General features: G+C 36.5%; 2 protein-coding genes across 2 annotated transcripts in view; one reads left to right on the top strand and one right to left on the bottom strand.

Annotated features, from left to right (window-relative positions):
- Positions 1-10,848, bottom strand: part of AVEN (apoptosis and caspase activation inhibitor) — a 207,206-nt gene extending 196,358 nt beyond the window's left edge. The window contains exons 1-2 of the mRNA XM_051973648.1: positions 10,568-10,848; positions 9,780-10,242 (exon numbers count right to left, since the gene is read on the bottom strand). Coding sequence (XP_051829608.1) covers positions 9,780-10,242; positions 10,568-10,848 — 744 coding nt within the window. The remainder of the gene's footprint in view (positions 1-9,779; positions 10,243-10,567) is intronic.
- Positions 1-16,791, top strand: part of CHRM5 (cholinergic receptor muscarinic 5) — a 96,072-nt gene that overhangs the window by 63,219 nt on the left and 16,062 nt on the right. The gene's annotated exons all lie outside the window — the stretch shown is intronic.

Raw genomic sequence — 16,791 nt, 5'->3', positions numbered from 1 at the left:
TACAATCTACAAAGTATTTTTCTTACAACAATCCTGAGGGAAAATAGTACAGCTATCATCATTATCCCTACTTTGTAAATAAGGAAAAGGATAAGTGACTTGCCCACAAGAATACAATAATTAGTGTCAAACACAGACCTGAAAACATATCTTGGTGATTATTATCAGGATCAATGAAAATTTGATATTGTAGCTAAAATGTCTGGCTGATAGAAAAGGCTGATATAAACTTACTAACTATAATTAATACAATAATTATCTAGAAATTAATGTTCTGAAACTGTTGTCCAGTACTACATACACTATGATCAAATAATTACTTTTTCTATTTATTAAAAACAAACCAGATTACTCCAAATGAATATTTCATATTAGCTACCATTTGAAAAGTAAAAAGACAAAATATTGTGAATATAACAGAGGGATATGGGGCTCTTCAAACACTATGGGACTTTTCTCTAGGATGGCTAAATAAACTGGAGTCTTTCCAGTTCCTACATCTATTCCAGCAAAAACCTGAAATTCACACTGGACTGAATAATGACCAAGAATCTGATGAGAAACCACAGCAAATGCCTTCTTTCCTCTCAGGATTATACAAATCCAATAAGAGCCCACAGACAAAAGAAAAGGGGGCCATCAACAAAGCCAGCGCCAGGAGAGGCCAATGAGCTGGCAGCTTCCAGAGAAATCAGTAATGAATACCAGAGACACAAGATCTGCAAGGCTCTGGAAACAGCATGTGTTAAAAAGATCCTGTAAAAAAAAAGACCCAAGATGAAGTCAGGAGGACCAGAGTTCAAATTTGGCCTCAGACACTTAACACTACCTAACTATGTAACCCTGGGCAAGTCACTTAACCCCAATTGCCTCAGAAAAAAAAAAGACCCCCAGGAAAGAGCAGAAAATCCCACTGTAGGAAGCCCTGAAGGATTGCAGTGACCACTATGGTACAGCAGCCCTCAGATGGGGACACTACAAGACTAAAGGTTCTAAAGTCCCAAGTGCTCTGTCCAAAGATAACATAGAGGGTCCTTGAGATCTTGCATTCTGTACCTCAAAGGGTCCAAGAACCTAACCCCAGAGGGTGGAGGCCAACAAAGAAACCCAGGGAACCCAAAATATAATATGCAAGTCAAACTAATACACACACACACAGCAAAAGGCAGCAAAGGATATAAACTGGCCCTGGCACAAAGTTTTAGTTTAGAATTTGGAAGATAAATAAATCAAAGAAAATAATTACCAATATAAACACACACACACACACACAATTTGTGTAGATCTAGAGATCTAGGAGATCTAGAGACTTCCAAAAGGAGTAGCATGTAACTCCATAACAAATGAAATCATAGATTCAAAAGATTTCCACTAGCAGAGAAACCAATAAATAACATTATTATTCCCCACTTTGCAAATAAAGAAATTAAAGCTTGACAAATAAGGAAAAAGGATAAATGATTTGCCCATAGGAACACAACTAGAGAAATCACTAATGGTGGGGAAGGGAGGAGGGGAAATCAACAGATTTTAAAAACAGAAGAAAATATAAGACATCAAAAACAAATGACATGGAAAATAAGTCAAGGAAAAATAATTTTAAGAATTGTTAGGCTCCCTAAAAATATGACAGTAAAAGATTAGGCACTATATTTCAAGAAATTATAAATGAAAACTGCCCAAATCTATAAGAACCAGGCAAATTAAAGGCAGAAGGAATCTACTAATCACTTCCTTAAAGGACCCCAAAAGTTTAAGTCTCAGATATGACATAGCCAAAATGTAGAACTTCCACATCAAAGGAAAATACTTCAAACATCCAGGAGAAAAATAGCAGTTGGAGTCCCAAGCAACTAGAATCAGATCTGGCAGCTTCATCTATTACTAAGACATCTTGGAATACAATATTCCAAAAGTTAAAAGATACAGGCCTACAACCAAAAAGAATCATGCAAAATTATCATGCAAAGCTAAGTATAATCATAAAAGATGAAACTTTCAAGCATTTCTGATTTTAAAAATCATATCAGAATAGGAACTCTGAAATACAAATAAAAGTAAAGAGAAATCTGCAAAAGGTAACTATTTGAGTAATGGGAAGGAACTATACTATAATGCAGAGCTAACACTGATAAAGGGAAAGGAAAAAAATGTCTCTTTGAAACTTTAAAACTCCAAAAGTTATTGAGGACATTAAATAAGAAAAAACCGAGGTGCTAAAAGTAAATTGGGACATGTAAATGGTGTAGTAAATAGAGCATTAGGCCCAAAGTCAGAAAAACCTGAGTTCAACTAAGTTTCAAACACTACTATGAGATCCTGGACAAGTCACTTGACCCTGTTTTCCTCAGTTTCCTCTACAAACTCTATAAAAGAAGTTTTCCATCTATAAAATGAGCTGAAGGAAACTACAAACCACTCGTATTTTGGCCAAGAAAACTTAAAATGAAGTCAGAGTGCATCAAATAGGGTTGAAATAGCCGACAAATGTGGATTGGTTCTATTCTGAGTATTAAGTGGGAAAAGAAAAGGGAAGGTAAAAGGAACAATATACCAGTATATAAAGGAAGGAGGCAGAACCTGTTATATTTCAGAATTGGGGTAGGTAAAAAGAATCTATGAAATTGGAGGAAAGTGTGGGTAGAGTAGGCATCAGATGAACCTCATTCTTATCTGAAACTGACAAAGGATGTATAGAAAAACAAGTAAACAAGAAAATAAGCAAAGATGGGGAGTAGGTAGAATTAAAAAGGAGGACAATGTTGAAGAATAGGTTCATGCAAAATAGACTTCCTAATCTTGAATGGGGAATAAAAAGGGCAGGAAAGAAAAGAACTAGAATCTAAAGAGGTACCTTTACTTTTCATTTGGTCAACTTGAAAATGACTTAACAAATGGTTGTAATGGGATATTATTGTGCTATTAAGACAAAAATATAGATATAATAGAAGAGACAATTTTAGAGAATTCTGAGCAGCACAAATTAATACAAAATGGAATAAAAGACAACTGAGACTATGTAAAACTATTAATATTGTAAAGAAAAATAACTTTCAAATATTTAAGAACACTCATCACTACAGTGACAAAAACAATATTTTCAAAAGGCCTATGCTTCCTGATGGAGAATTTATAAACAAAAGGTCCAGAGGCATACATCTGTAGACATGGCCATGGTCTAGCTTAATTTTGTTTGACTGCACTTATTTGCTATAAGGTTTTTGCTTTGTTTTTTCCTATTCTTTCTCTAAATTTTAATTGGGAAAAGGAAATAATTAGCAATAATAATGATGCTAATGAAATCTGGTGAAAAATAGATTAAAAAAAATTTTTAATGAAGAGAACAAAATAAATTCCAAAGGAAGCAGAGACTAGTAGAACATATTTGAAAATTAAATTTGGAATTACATACTTTTTTTTAAAAAAGCAAGTATGAAATAGATACACAGTTTCATACAGAATCCTCTTTAGTGGTACGCCTTTTATATGGAAAGTCTTTTTTGGCATTTAATTTCAGAATAAAAAAATTTTAAACATTTTAGGTAAAATTTTAGAGTGATATGACAATTTTTGGTAGGTACACTGGAAAACTTCTAAGTCTATATTTGTAGTGTACCTAAAACTTAAAGGAGACACAGAACAAATATATCAGATGACTATACATTTAACTGTATATACTATATAAGACAATTTTATAACTCATTCATGTAACCCAGTCTTCAAACAGAAATCAATTTTCAAGTACTTACACACATAGGAGGAGTAGTATAGGCAAAAACAAAAAACCCTGCAGTTAATCCAGATGTCATTGATACTTGATTTCAGAATATAAAAAGTATCATTATACAATGGAGAGGTCGCTTTGGAGTAGGTCCAGCTCCTGACAAACATTGATCGTATTATCCTGAATAAATCACCTAACATAATCTTTCAGTACCCTAAGCAACTTTCTAACACTACTATAAATCTCAGAGAAGCTGCCAATTTGCATCAGCAAACCTGTGTATATGTATGTATGTGAGTACTATGAATAGTTTACAGAGTCTAAATGATATAAAAGTGAAGTGTTTCAGATAGAACCAACATAGGAAAAAGAAGCCAAAGTGAAATTAAAATTTTGCTGCAGATAATTCTGAAGGGACCAGATTTATAAATCTCATGCCTTAGCTAATGTAATCACTCAAGCAAGACTGTTTGGCCTGAGGAAGACAACTACAGTGTCAACTATTTAGCAAGATCTAAATGATGGACAAACAATTCTCAGAGTTTGGGAACAAGCAAACAAACATGCATAGGTAATCTGAGGCCTGAGATGTGCAAGACAGGCCAATTCCATCCTATCAAGAAAAAAAAAATTCAGCTAAATCTATGAAAGGTCAGCATCCTTTGATATATGTGACCATTTTCAACATATCATCACTAAATTGACTTAAAAATAAAATTTTGTTCTATATCAAAGTATTTTGTTCCCAGATATGCTAAAAAGAAATGGCTCAAACTGAGTATATAGCAAATATTTCCTTTAAAAGGAAAAAAAGACCAAAACCACTGAAGCATTTAATTTCCATTTTGAAAAATCAAAACACAGCAGATTTTGCTAACAAAAAATGGAACTATAAATAAAGAATAATTCCAGAACTTCTGTCTATATCCTTGTACTAAAATGGGTCACCAAACTTAGTATTTAAAAAAAAAGAACTTTTTTTAAAAAATAGAAACTGTTATCCAAGTTTCATTTTTTTCCCAATTCTAATTTTTAAAGGTATATCTGTAACTGGAAAACACTTTTATAAAAAAAAAAAAATACAACATATTCAACTAACAATGTTGAGAGAGTTTTTTTTATTAACATTTGGATGTGGTCAGTGTCAAAGAGTCCCTAGAAAACAACTGGGAATTTTCCTAATATTCTGTAGAGAAACCTGAACTTTTTCAATTGGAAACAGCATTAAGTGTAATCCCAGAATCTACTAGGAAATCCCCTACTATTTTAGAATAACCTGAAATTAAAGGCATTTCTCAGTCTTCTTTGTAGAAGAAATAATTTAAAACAAAAAATACCTTAAATTATATTTTGTTTTTGTTTTTACCATGACTGTCATTTCATTCATTTAGGAAGATCCTTCTCTACCAATAGAGAAGATAGCTCTCTAAAACTAAAAGTTGCAGAGTAGATACCAGGGAGTCGAAGAGGTTAATGATTTATCTAAAATGGAAGACAATGCATCACAGAGGCAGAACTGGAACCTAGACCATCTTCCTGCCTCTATAATGTGATTCTATACAGTGACTGTACAATTGTGTATGACACATGCATGTGTGTCATCTATGCTGTAGCGCAAAAAAAAAAATTATAATAAAAAAAATTTTTTAAATCACAAGATTTAAGAGTCAAGAGACCTGAGTTCCATTCTCAACTCTGGCAAAAACTAGAAGTAGTACCATGAGCAAGTCACATATTCTTAGGGAGTTAGGGTTTTCTCATCTATAAAGGAAATGAGGTTCTTAAAGCAGCTAGGTGTACAATGAATAGAATAGGAAGCCTGGAATCAGGAAGATTTCACTTCAAACCTGGCCTCAGACATATACTAGTCATGTGTCACTGAGCAAGTCACTTAATTGCTGACTGCTTCAATTTCCTTGACTGTGAAATAAGAATAATACTAGTACCTACTTCCCAGGGTTGTGGTGTGGATCAAATGAGATATCTATAAAGCATTCAGACCAGTGTTTAGCATATAACAGGTACTTAATAAATCCTTGTTCTCTTCCGTCATTCCCCCATCAATTCACTATTTACTTAGTTTTGTATCCATTCGACTTACAAAGTCATTTACTGTATATCTTCCCCAGAAACTTGACTTCAGAAACATTGTTCAAAGTGTCTAACAATATCATCTTAACTTTACCACACAGGCACCAACATTACTAATCATGACCCTAAGCTAAAAACAATTCTCTTCTACCATATTTAAACATATTCTCTTATCTTGTAACTATGTCACCAAACTTCCTAAATCTTAAGAGGAGAGTGCAATGAAAAGTTGCCGTTTTCTGTGACTATCCTTTAATAGCATGTCCATTTCTACTTGGCTGCAATAATAAAGAAATTTTTACTTGGCAAAAAGAAATTATATTCTTAATAACCAGAAAACCTCTTGCTTTTAATTCTGATTAAATCTACAATGAATAACTATCACTTGGAGTAGGGGAAGAAAAGAAATCACTATCTGGACCCTCCTATGTAAAAACCAAGTGCCAGCTATAATTAAGGAAAAAAACATTTTCAAAGTTGGAATTTGCAGCACAGAGTTGAGAGTGATTTTTTTTTTAAACTAGACCTGTTATTTCACTGTAACACACTCCTACCAATGCAGATCAGCAACTCTATTCTATAACCTGTGGTCTTGAGAGTTGCCTAGTCCTGTTTGTAGTAGCTAGAAGCTGGAAAATGAATGGATACCCATCAATTGGAGAATGGTTGAGTAAATTGTGGTATCTGAACGTTATGGAATATTATTGTTCTGTAAGGAATGACCAGCAGGATGAATACAGAGAGGCTTGGAGAGACTTACATGAATTGATGCTAAGTGAAATGAGCAGAACCAGGAGATCATTATATACCTCAACAATGATACTGTTTGAGGATGTATTCTGATGGAAGTGGATCTCTTTGAGAAAGAGAGCTAATTCAGTTTCAATTGATCAAAGATGGGCAGAAGCAGCTACACCCAAAGAAAGAACATTGGGAGATGAATATAAACTGCTTGCATTTTTGTTTTTCTTCCCGGATTATTTATACCTTCTGAATTCAATTCTCCCTGTGCAACAAGAAAACTGTTCGGTTCTGCACACGTATATTGTATCCAGGATATACTGTGACCTATTCAACATATGAAGGATTGCTTGCCATCTGGGGGAGAAGGTGGAGGGAGGGAGGGGAAAAATCAGAACAGAAGTGAATGCAAGGGATAATGTTGTAAGAAATTACCCTGGCATGAGTTCTATCAATAAAAAGTTATTTAAAAAAAAAAGAGAGAGAGAGAATTGCCTAGAGTATTAGAGGAAGTAACTTGCTCATTCATTCAAATACAGAACTTGAAATCATATCTTTCTGATTCTGAAAACAGATCTTTTATTCACTTTCCCATACTGCCTCTCCTTATTATGAAATTTTAATAAACATACTTAAATTAAAACATTTTAATTCACATTACATATTTTAAATGTTGTGTTTCTTTTTACCTCTAAAATGAAACTAATCAATAAGAAAAAACTCATGAGCAATTCAGTTATAACTCCAGATTTTTGTGTTCTCTAGGTAAGTATCTAATTATGGACTAGAAACTAGCTCAGTTAAGATTTCTAGATTTTCATGCATTTCTCATATGCCAACAGTCCATCAGACTGAAGTATTTACAAATAAAGTGGCAGAAAGATCCAGGATACAATAATCATGGACTTACAGATTTTCAACTCCAAAAGACAATAGAGGCCATCTAGTTATCCAACCCCTTCATTTAGAAGATAAAAGGTAGAGAAGCATGATTCGCCCATGGTCACAATAATTACTAACAAAATTAATATCTGAATTCTCCACAATATCTCAGTCCCCTTTAATTATTAACAGTCTTAATCATAGGTCAGAAACTCATCAATAGGAAAGACACTCTTTGCTAATGCCCCTGCTTCCAATCTCTTTTCTCTCCAATTCATCTTCTATATCCCAGGTTCTTAAACTATAGGTTGCCACCCCATATGGGATTTCATAATTGAATGTGGAGTCACAAAATCATGATTTATTATTGTAAATATTTTGTATTCCTGTTTTATAGATCTATATATCTGGGGTCATATAAAAATTTCTCAGGGGATTGGACTGTCATGATTGGAAAAAGTTTAAGATGCTCTGCTCTACACAATTGTCAAATTGATATTCCTAAAATTCATATCTAACCATGTTATTTCCCTACTCAAAAATCATCAGTAATTATCTGTTGTTTCCGTAAAAAAATAAAAATAAAAATCCTCTGCTTACCATTTAAAGACCATCATAATCTGTCTCCCAACTAATTTCATGTTTTATTTAATTTTACTACCCCTCATACATGGGAAGGTTCAGTAAAACTGGCCTATTTACTGTTCACTATCTGTGGCACTCCATCTCTCACTTCCTTGCCTTTTTATAAGGGGTCCCCTATATCTAGAAGGTACTCTCTAACTAATTTCCACAGCTTAGACTCTCTAGCTTTTCCACAGCACAGATCAAATGCCATTTTCTTTTCTTTTCTTTTTTTTTTTTTTTGGGGGGGGGGGTTGATTTTTTTTTTTTTTTTTTTTTTTGCTGAGCCAGTTGGGGTTAAGTGATTTGCCCAGGGTCACACAGCTAGGAAGTGTTAAGTGTCTGAGGGCACATTTGAACTCAGGTCCTCCTGACTTCAGGGCTGGTGCTCTATCCACTGCGCTACCTAGATGCTCCAAATGTCATTTACTTAAAACAGACTTTTTCCTATTCCATTCTCCCACTCTTTAATGTCCTTTCTCTTGAAATTATTTCATATTATCTTTACATAATTTGTATTTACTAATGTCTACATAGGTATGCCCTGTAAAATGTAAACTTTTTGGAGCCAAGTTTTTTTTGTTCGTTTGCTTTGGGGGGTTTGTTATTGATGTTGTGTTAATTTTTTTCTTTGGGGGAAGGGGAGTGTTAACCAAGCATTGACTTGCACAGTATAAAAATATAATAAATTTTGTTGAATTGAATCTAAGCATTACATTTTAGACTACAAAACTATGTAGCTAAGAAAGATGTATCTCTCTAGGCATCTTTCCATTCTTATGTATCAGCAATTTGTGCCACCATGTTTCCCTAGTGGTCTGAGAAATAAGAAAAAAAAAGGGAAAGAAAGGCAACTGCTACTTTTTAAAATGGTGATTTATCCACAATGAAGATATGCAAGAGATCCATTATTTCAGAATGGAATGGCTACAAATGATATAAAGGCAATCTGTCATAGCAGGTAGAAAGTTTGCCACAGTCAGTTACACCTGAGTTCAAGGGCCACTTTTGTTATATCCTGGTAATATGACCCCAGTGATAATCTATCAGTGCTCCTGGACAGTTCTCTGAGAGAACAGATTCCAGAGCAGGGGGCTGAATGAACTGTAGTTTCCTCACCTGGGAGCTCCATCTACCAAAGCAGAGCTTAAACCCTTATCCCTTAAGATTAGGGACATAGTATTGTCTGTCTTCAAAGAACCAAACTAGCTAATTTAAACAAGTCATCCATCATTCGCCCTCTCTGACATCCATTCCTTATGAAGGATGTCCACATATCCAGCTCCTAAAACGCCCTACCCATCCCTCTCCCACCGCCATTCCATCCCTGAGGAGAAGAAGAGACAGGTGGCTGCTGGCTGCCCCACTCCGGAGCCGCACTCTGCCTTCACCCCGCGAATCCAATCCTACCCAATTCTACTATATTCCAGCAAACACGTGTTCACATTCTCCACCACCTCACTTCTACCATACGTCACACACACACACACACACACACACACACACACACACACACACACGCCCCATGGGTACAGGTTCCATGTGCAAACTCCCCAACTATCGGATCCGTCACATTCTCGGGCATACCTACCTAGGATGAGGAGAGGTGTCCACGTAGGCAATAGAGCGCTCGAATTCACACACACACACACACACACACACACACACACACACACACACACACACACGTGCGCGCGCATACACGCTCCTCCCTCACCAGCTCACTGGGCCCCGCGCCCCGGCCTCGCTGCTCTCGGCGGCCGCCCCGCTGGGACCCGTGTGCGGCACCGCTGCCACCGCCTCCCCGGCCTCCGCGGCCCCCGCGGCCGCCTCGGCCTCGACCTCGGTTTCGATCCCATCCTTCTCGGCCTCCGCCGCCACCGTCGCCGCCGCCTCTTGCAGCCGCGCCGGGCCCCAGCTCAGGCCCCTGACCCGGCCGGTCCCGGTCCCGCTCTGGCCGCCGCCGCCCCCGGCCTCCCCGGGCCCCGCGTTCCGCCTGCATCTTCCTCCGCTGCTGCCGCAGCCCAGGCCTGGGAACAGAGGGAGGTGGGGAAAGAGAGGAGCCGGCGGCCCGGCCCGCCCCGCTCCCGGCGCCGCCGCCCTGTGAGAGCGCGGCCCCTGCCGGAAACCGACCGACCGCGTGCGAAGCTGGGAGCTGAGCACGGGCCGGGGTCCGCCCTCTAGTTGAACGGGGACCGTGGGGTCAGCTCACCTAGAACCAGGGAGTTCGGGAGTGGGGAGAACACTGGGTTTGGAACTAAGAGCTGTGGTAATCGGGATAGAAGGGGAGGAGAAGGGCAGCACTGTAGGGGTCCTCCTTAAGGGGAAGGGAGTGTTGGCACTTGGGAGTGAAGGTTAGTACTCTGCGGTAGGGTGAGGGGGCCCCACACACCTGCCTCTGGGTCCACCTCCATCCCTCCCTCTTCCCTCTAATTAGAAGAGGTAGAAATAGGTGTTGATGGTTGGAAGGATACCAGGAAATGAGCCTGAGCATGTCATGCCTACATGAAACAGAACGCTGGGGCGGGGAGGAGAGATGAAGAGGGTGGAGACTTGGGCACAGAAGCACTAATAGTTGGGGAAGCAAGGGGTGAAAAAATCCGGAATTGCGCGGGAGTTTGGAGAAGAGCTCTTAAAAGCAATTCAAGATGTGGTGGTTTTGGAGATGCTGTAAATCTGGTATTTTCCTCTTTTTCCTTCCTCCTTTCACTTTTCAGAATGGTTATAACTATTCTCAGTTCGAACAATGCAATTTTTGCTCCATTCTTCCATTTCTTTCTGTTCATTGCCTCCCAGACTGAGACACTACCTTTTCACCTTCTCTAGAACTGATATAGTATCTCCAAAGCATGAATTGCTTTGTCCTGGCTTGGTGCCAGTTGAGACAAACCAAGTTAAGATATTTGATTGTGTAACCAGGATCACACATTTAGTAAGTGTCTGATGCTAACTTTGAACTCACATCTTCCAGACTCCAGACCCAGTATTACCCTCTGTGCCACCAAGCTGCCCAATTTAGTGCCAACGTACCCATTTTATAGATAAGGAAACTTAAGATGCAAGAAGGTTAAAATTATTTCAATTCCACACAACTGGGTGCTTCTGCTCCTTAACTTCAGGCAGTGAATGAATGAAATAAAAAGTATGTGTTGAATATTTAATTATGTGCAGAAGAACACTGTGATAACTGTTGGGAATGCAAAAAGAAAATCAGTATGGTCCCCTATTCTTTACTGTTGCCAGTGTATAAAGCTGCCTCCCCTTTTCCTTCTTTTCTGTCCCTGTATTAGACCTATCACTGACACTTAGGAATAAGTTGTTCTTTTTCCTAAGTTGACCTCTCAGGTTCCAAATCTACAAGATTTTCCCCAAACTAATATAAAGGGACCACCAAAAATAAGAAAAAGACATTCTCTAGAGATAATTTCCCCCAGAACTTTAGCCCTGGAATTAAGTCTCCTTAAGGACTAAGGAGTTCCACTTACAGGAATTAAAAAAGGTTCTATGACATAGTAGCCCAAAACATTTTTTGAACTTGGGCAATAATCTTTCCCATTTTTCTCTTATCATCTTTCAACGTCCAAAATAAGGCTTTTTTCCTTTTTGCTCCTGCTTTCTACAGATTTTGATACTGGAAGGTGATGTATTGGATAGAATCAGTATTCTGATGCCTGGGATCAAGAAGATTTACCTTTCCAAGTTCAGATTTGGTCTAGACATTTACTAGCTATGTAATCCTAAACGACTAACTTAACTCTGCTTCAGTTTCTTTACTTGCAAAATGAGCAGGAGTAAAAATGGCAAACTCTTCCAGTATCTTCATCAAGAAAATCCTAAATGAAGTCACGAAAAATCTAATGTGACTGAACAATAGCAACATTCTACAAAATTGCAGTATCTTTTTTTAGGGGCTTCAAGATTCTTACCTCCATTCATTTAAACTGTTACTCCCACAAACTCCTGGCATTTTAAATTAGCTTTTAGGGATTCTAATTAATGTTTTCGTGGTTTTGTTTCTTTTTTGACTGCTTTTCCTATTGATCAATTCCAGATTGCTTTCTTTTCTACATATTTTTGTAGCATTCCATCATCACAATTGCTAGGATTTATCACATTCAGTTTCCTTTTTCTATCAAGCTTGATATTTATCTCTTTCTGTGTCATGACACATGGGGAAAGTTATTGTGGTTTGACTTGGTGGGGAAAATAAATAGTTATATGATCTACCGTTCAGATAATGATATTTCTGATCACAAAAGCAGACTCACAAAAGACAAAGGGGCCATCATTATGGCAGCTTATAAACACAAAAGTAATATCCAAATGAGAAAGGAGGTTTACATAATCCTGAGGTATCAATCAGCTACCTGAACAGCTGCTACCTTTTGCTCTAGCCAAAGTGTCAGCTGTTGCTGGTTTTATCTAACAAAGAAACCCTTCTTTTACTGATTGCAGAGCTTTGTAAAAGAAATAGCCTCATTAGTATTAAGGTGTTGTGAAGAGAAGTTCCTCTGGGGAACTGAAGTAGCCAATCAGGCACTCTTAAAGCATTTATTAAGCATTTACATTATTCAATAAACATTTTTGTGTCATGAATTATAAGCCTCTGATAGATTTTAAGGATACAAAGAGAAAAGTAAACTACTCAAGGAACACATATTCTTGTGGGGAAAAACAACGAATACATATATAGGTATATACAAAGTAACTATAAAGTTATTTGGAGGGAGAATACAACCCCGTGGATGTAGAATAGGGATCAAGAAAGTTCAATGGACATGACAATACATGAACTAAAAGTCTTAAAAGGATTCTAGGGGCAGCTAGATCATAAAACACTGAGTTCAAATCCAACCTCAGACACTGATCCTGGGCAAGTGACAGCCTTGATTTACCTCAGTTTCTTTATCTGTAAAATGAGCTGGAAATAGCAGACCTTTGCCAAGAAAACCCAAATGTTATCACAAGGAGTTAGACATGAATGAACAAATAACAGAGGCAGTGGTGAGGAAGCTGTAACTTCTAAACATGGGGAATAGTTAGTACTAAGGCTCAGAAACTAATGTAGTAATGTATATGGGTCTTAGCATAAATCGGCATTTGGAGAGTGATAGGGATCACAGGAGACTGAGAAGGAGCAATTAATTATATGCATAGGAGGAGAACTAGGAAAGAATAGTCTCCAGGAGGAAAGGAAAAATAACAAGAATCAAGTGCTAAGCTTGAGATCTTGTTCAAGACTTTTGACTGAAAAGGAATGACTATTTGTGTGATAGCTTGAAGTAAGATCTAGTGAAAGTTTTATTGAGAATGGGCATGAGTAAAAGTAATGGGGAAAGAAACAACTCTGAGACAGTGATGGGGAGGTATGGGAAGATTGTGATTACAGAAGTGTCTTATGGAGAAAATTGAAAGAGATGGGAGCAAGGGTTAACCTACAGGAGTCAGCATTGGCCAGGAGAAATGTCATCACATTAGAGATTAGAATAAAGGAAGAGAAAACTAGAAAAGATATAAAAGTATAGAGAAGGAAAAATGATAACAGCTGATTTGTAGATTTCCTTACAGTTTATAAAACACTTTTCTATATACTTTCTCATCTGATCCTCACAATCTTTGGAAGTAAATACTGTTGTCCTCATTTTACAAATGATACAAATTTTACAAAGGATACAAATGGCAAATTAAATGATGTGACAGTTATCTCTATCAATGAACTTCAAATGGATATATGACCTAGATGTAAAAGGTAAACAAATTATAAGACAAGGAAAAGGGGATGTCTTTTACAACTATGGATAGGAGAAATTTCTTTACCAAACAAGAAATAGAAATGACCATAAGAGATTAAATAGACAATTTTGATTATATAAAATTGAAAAAGTATTTCACAAAACCAATGCAGTTAGAAGGGAAGTAGTTAATTGGGGAAAATCTTTGCAAATTTCTCTAATAAAGTTCTTTTATCTAAGATATATACATAGAGATGATATAAATATATGAGAATAAGAGCCATTCCTCAATAGATAAACTATATGAACAGAAAAATTCTCAAAGAAAACCAAACATCAGCAAACATCTGGGAGGGAAATGCTCCAAATCACTAATAATCAGAGAAATACAAAATGAAACAAATCTGAAGTTCTATCTCATATTCATCAAATTGACAAATATGACCAAAAAAATTATTAGAGGAGTTTTGGGAAAACAGACTTATGAATATACTATTGTAATTATAAACTGTTCCAACTATTTTGAAAAGCAATTTGGCTATACTGCTTTGAACATCTCCATTATGGTCCTAGGAACATTAGAGATCAAATCAGCTTTGTACTTAAAGATCTCATCAGTATCTTCTGTCCCTCTGCAGGGCAGAGCAAAGAATATCTTACAAAGCATTCATTTAGAGAGGCCTTTGGCAGCCATATCTTCATTTCCAACTAGGCTGCACTCCTTTGGACTTTCCTATCACTCCCCCATGCTGGATTCCTTCACTGCTATTTTCAGGTTCTTTTTGTATGACATCTTCAATTAGACTACATGAAGACAGGCACTATCTTTTTTAGTTTATATTCTCATTATTTAGCATAACATTTGGCACATGTTTTTTAGTTGTGTCTATTACTTTATAACTCCACTTGGAATTTTCTAGGTTGGCCATTTCCTTTTTCAGTTCATTTTACAAATGAGGAGCTAAGACAAACAGGGTTGGTGAAGGGTTTGCCCAAAGTCACATAGCTAGTAAATGTCTGAGGCTAGATATAAATTCAGAAAAATGAGTCTTCCTGACTCCAGGTCTGGCACATAGTGAGCACTTAATGTTTATTGATTATGCCTTAGAAAGTTACTAAACTTCATCCCAGTTCAGCCACATATACCATCATCCACAAAGAGTTCAAAGAAGGAAAAAACAAAAGTGTATAAAAACACAGCAGCACTTTTTGGAGCATTAAATGCTATTTTGCTCATAAAACCTTTTCTGTGTATAACAATCTTAACAATTCTCAGACAAACTTTTATTTTATACTTCTCCTTTGTATTTATGCATCATGATTGTATTATAGTTAACTCTAGTTTATTCCCTACAAATAAGACTGTAAGCTCTCTAAGTACAAAAATTAACATCTCTTCTTTCTATTACTACTAGTAGCTACTATAGTGGCCTACATAGAGCAGGAATATAATGTCTGGAGAATATTGTTGAATGAAGTACCCTTAGGACTTTATGAAGTTCAAAAACTCTTCCTCAAGCTCCCAAGATTGTTTCTAGCTTCACTCTCTGCCTTACCTTTTCCCAACTATAAAGAATTTTGTAATAATACAAATATATGTTCTTTTTTTCTCGGTTGCTTTTGGAACTTGAAATGATGATGATTAAAATGTTTGTGTGTGTGTGTGTCTCCTTAAGATTATTTTTCTTTGGAAAAAGGAAGTGTTACGTTCTCATTCTCTCACTATTGAGATCACTTTGCTACTAGATTGACTTTCCATTATAAATTGTGACATTCTTGTGATGAAGAGAACCATCTGCACCCAGAGAAAGAACTATGGGGACTGAGTGTGAATCACAGCATAGTATTTTCACTCTTTTTGTTGTTTGCTAGTATTTTTTCTTTTTTGTTTTTTTTTTCCTTTTTGATCTACAGCATCAAGTATCAAGTATCAATACAGTATCAAGTTATAAATTAATTTGATTTAAAGAATCTATTTCTTCACAGAGTTTATTTCATCCTCTGCAATAGATGTTGACATACAAGTTATCATTTGTCTTCTCAGTGGCCTTTTTGCTTATGCTCATCATGAATATTGTCAGTTAAAATTATTAAATGTCCTGTGGAATTATGGGGACTGAGTGTGAATCACAGCATAATATTTTCACTCTTTTTGTTGTTTGCTAGTATTTTTCCTTTTTTGTTTTTTTTTTCCTTTTTGATCTACAGCATCAAGTATCAATACAGAATCAAGTTATAAATTAATTTGATTTAAAGAATCTATTTCTTCACAGAGTTTATTTCATCCTCTGCAATAGATGTTGATATACAAGCTATCATTTGTCTTCTCAGTGGCCTTTTTGCTTATGCTCATCATGAATATTGTCAGTTTAAATTATTAAATGTCCTGTGGAATTATATTTCTGTTTGTTCTTGGTTAATAGATGAAATCAAGTCTGTGACTTCTTTTATTTGCTTTTCAAGGAGAAACCATGATTTTTCCATCTCACTGTAGCTGCTCAGGATTCTCTGATTAGCCAAGTAGGCAAGGCATCAACTGACATTGAAGGGTAAATTAGGCCATCTCATTCAACCAGGCATACACTAATGCACCTGGCCATCTCCCAGCCTTAAACTACCAGTTCACTACCAAATGAGTAGACAGAGTCTGAGAACAAATACATTCCAGAAATAAATCATAACTTACAACTTATGCTCCCTTGTGGGCCACTGATTAGCTTGGATAGTCAATCTCAATTCTATTTTTAGCATCTGTTTAAAGAACTCAGCAAATAAGCTAAAATGTGAAAGATCAAAGGTAAAGCACAAGAGCACTTACATCTGAATAGCACAAATGGTTCCAACTATTTCTGGTAAAAGTCTAAATTTCCTATTTCTTTTTCCATTCTCTTTTATTGTGAATCTTTGCCCTTACAAGAAAAAGATAGACAAATGTACTAAAAAATCTATTGCAAATTAGAAATATTTTTTAATATCAAGTCAAAAGAGACAGGGAAG

This window comes from Antechinus flavipes, chromosome 2 (assembly GCF_016432865.1).
Source record: "Antechinus flavipes isolate AdamAnt ecotype Samford, QLD, Australia chromosome 2, AdamAnt_v2, whole genome shotgun sequence".
Taxonomy (NCBI): Eukaryota; Metazoa; Chordata; class Mammalia; order Dasyuromorphia; family Dasyuridae; genus Antechinus; species Antechinus flavipes.
Note: the sequence above shows the minus strand (reverse complement) of the source record. Positions and strands in the feature narration are given on the sequence as shown.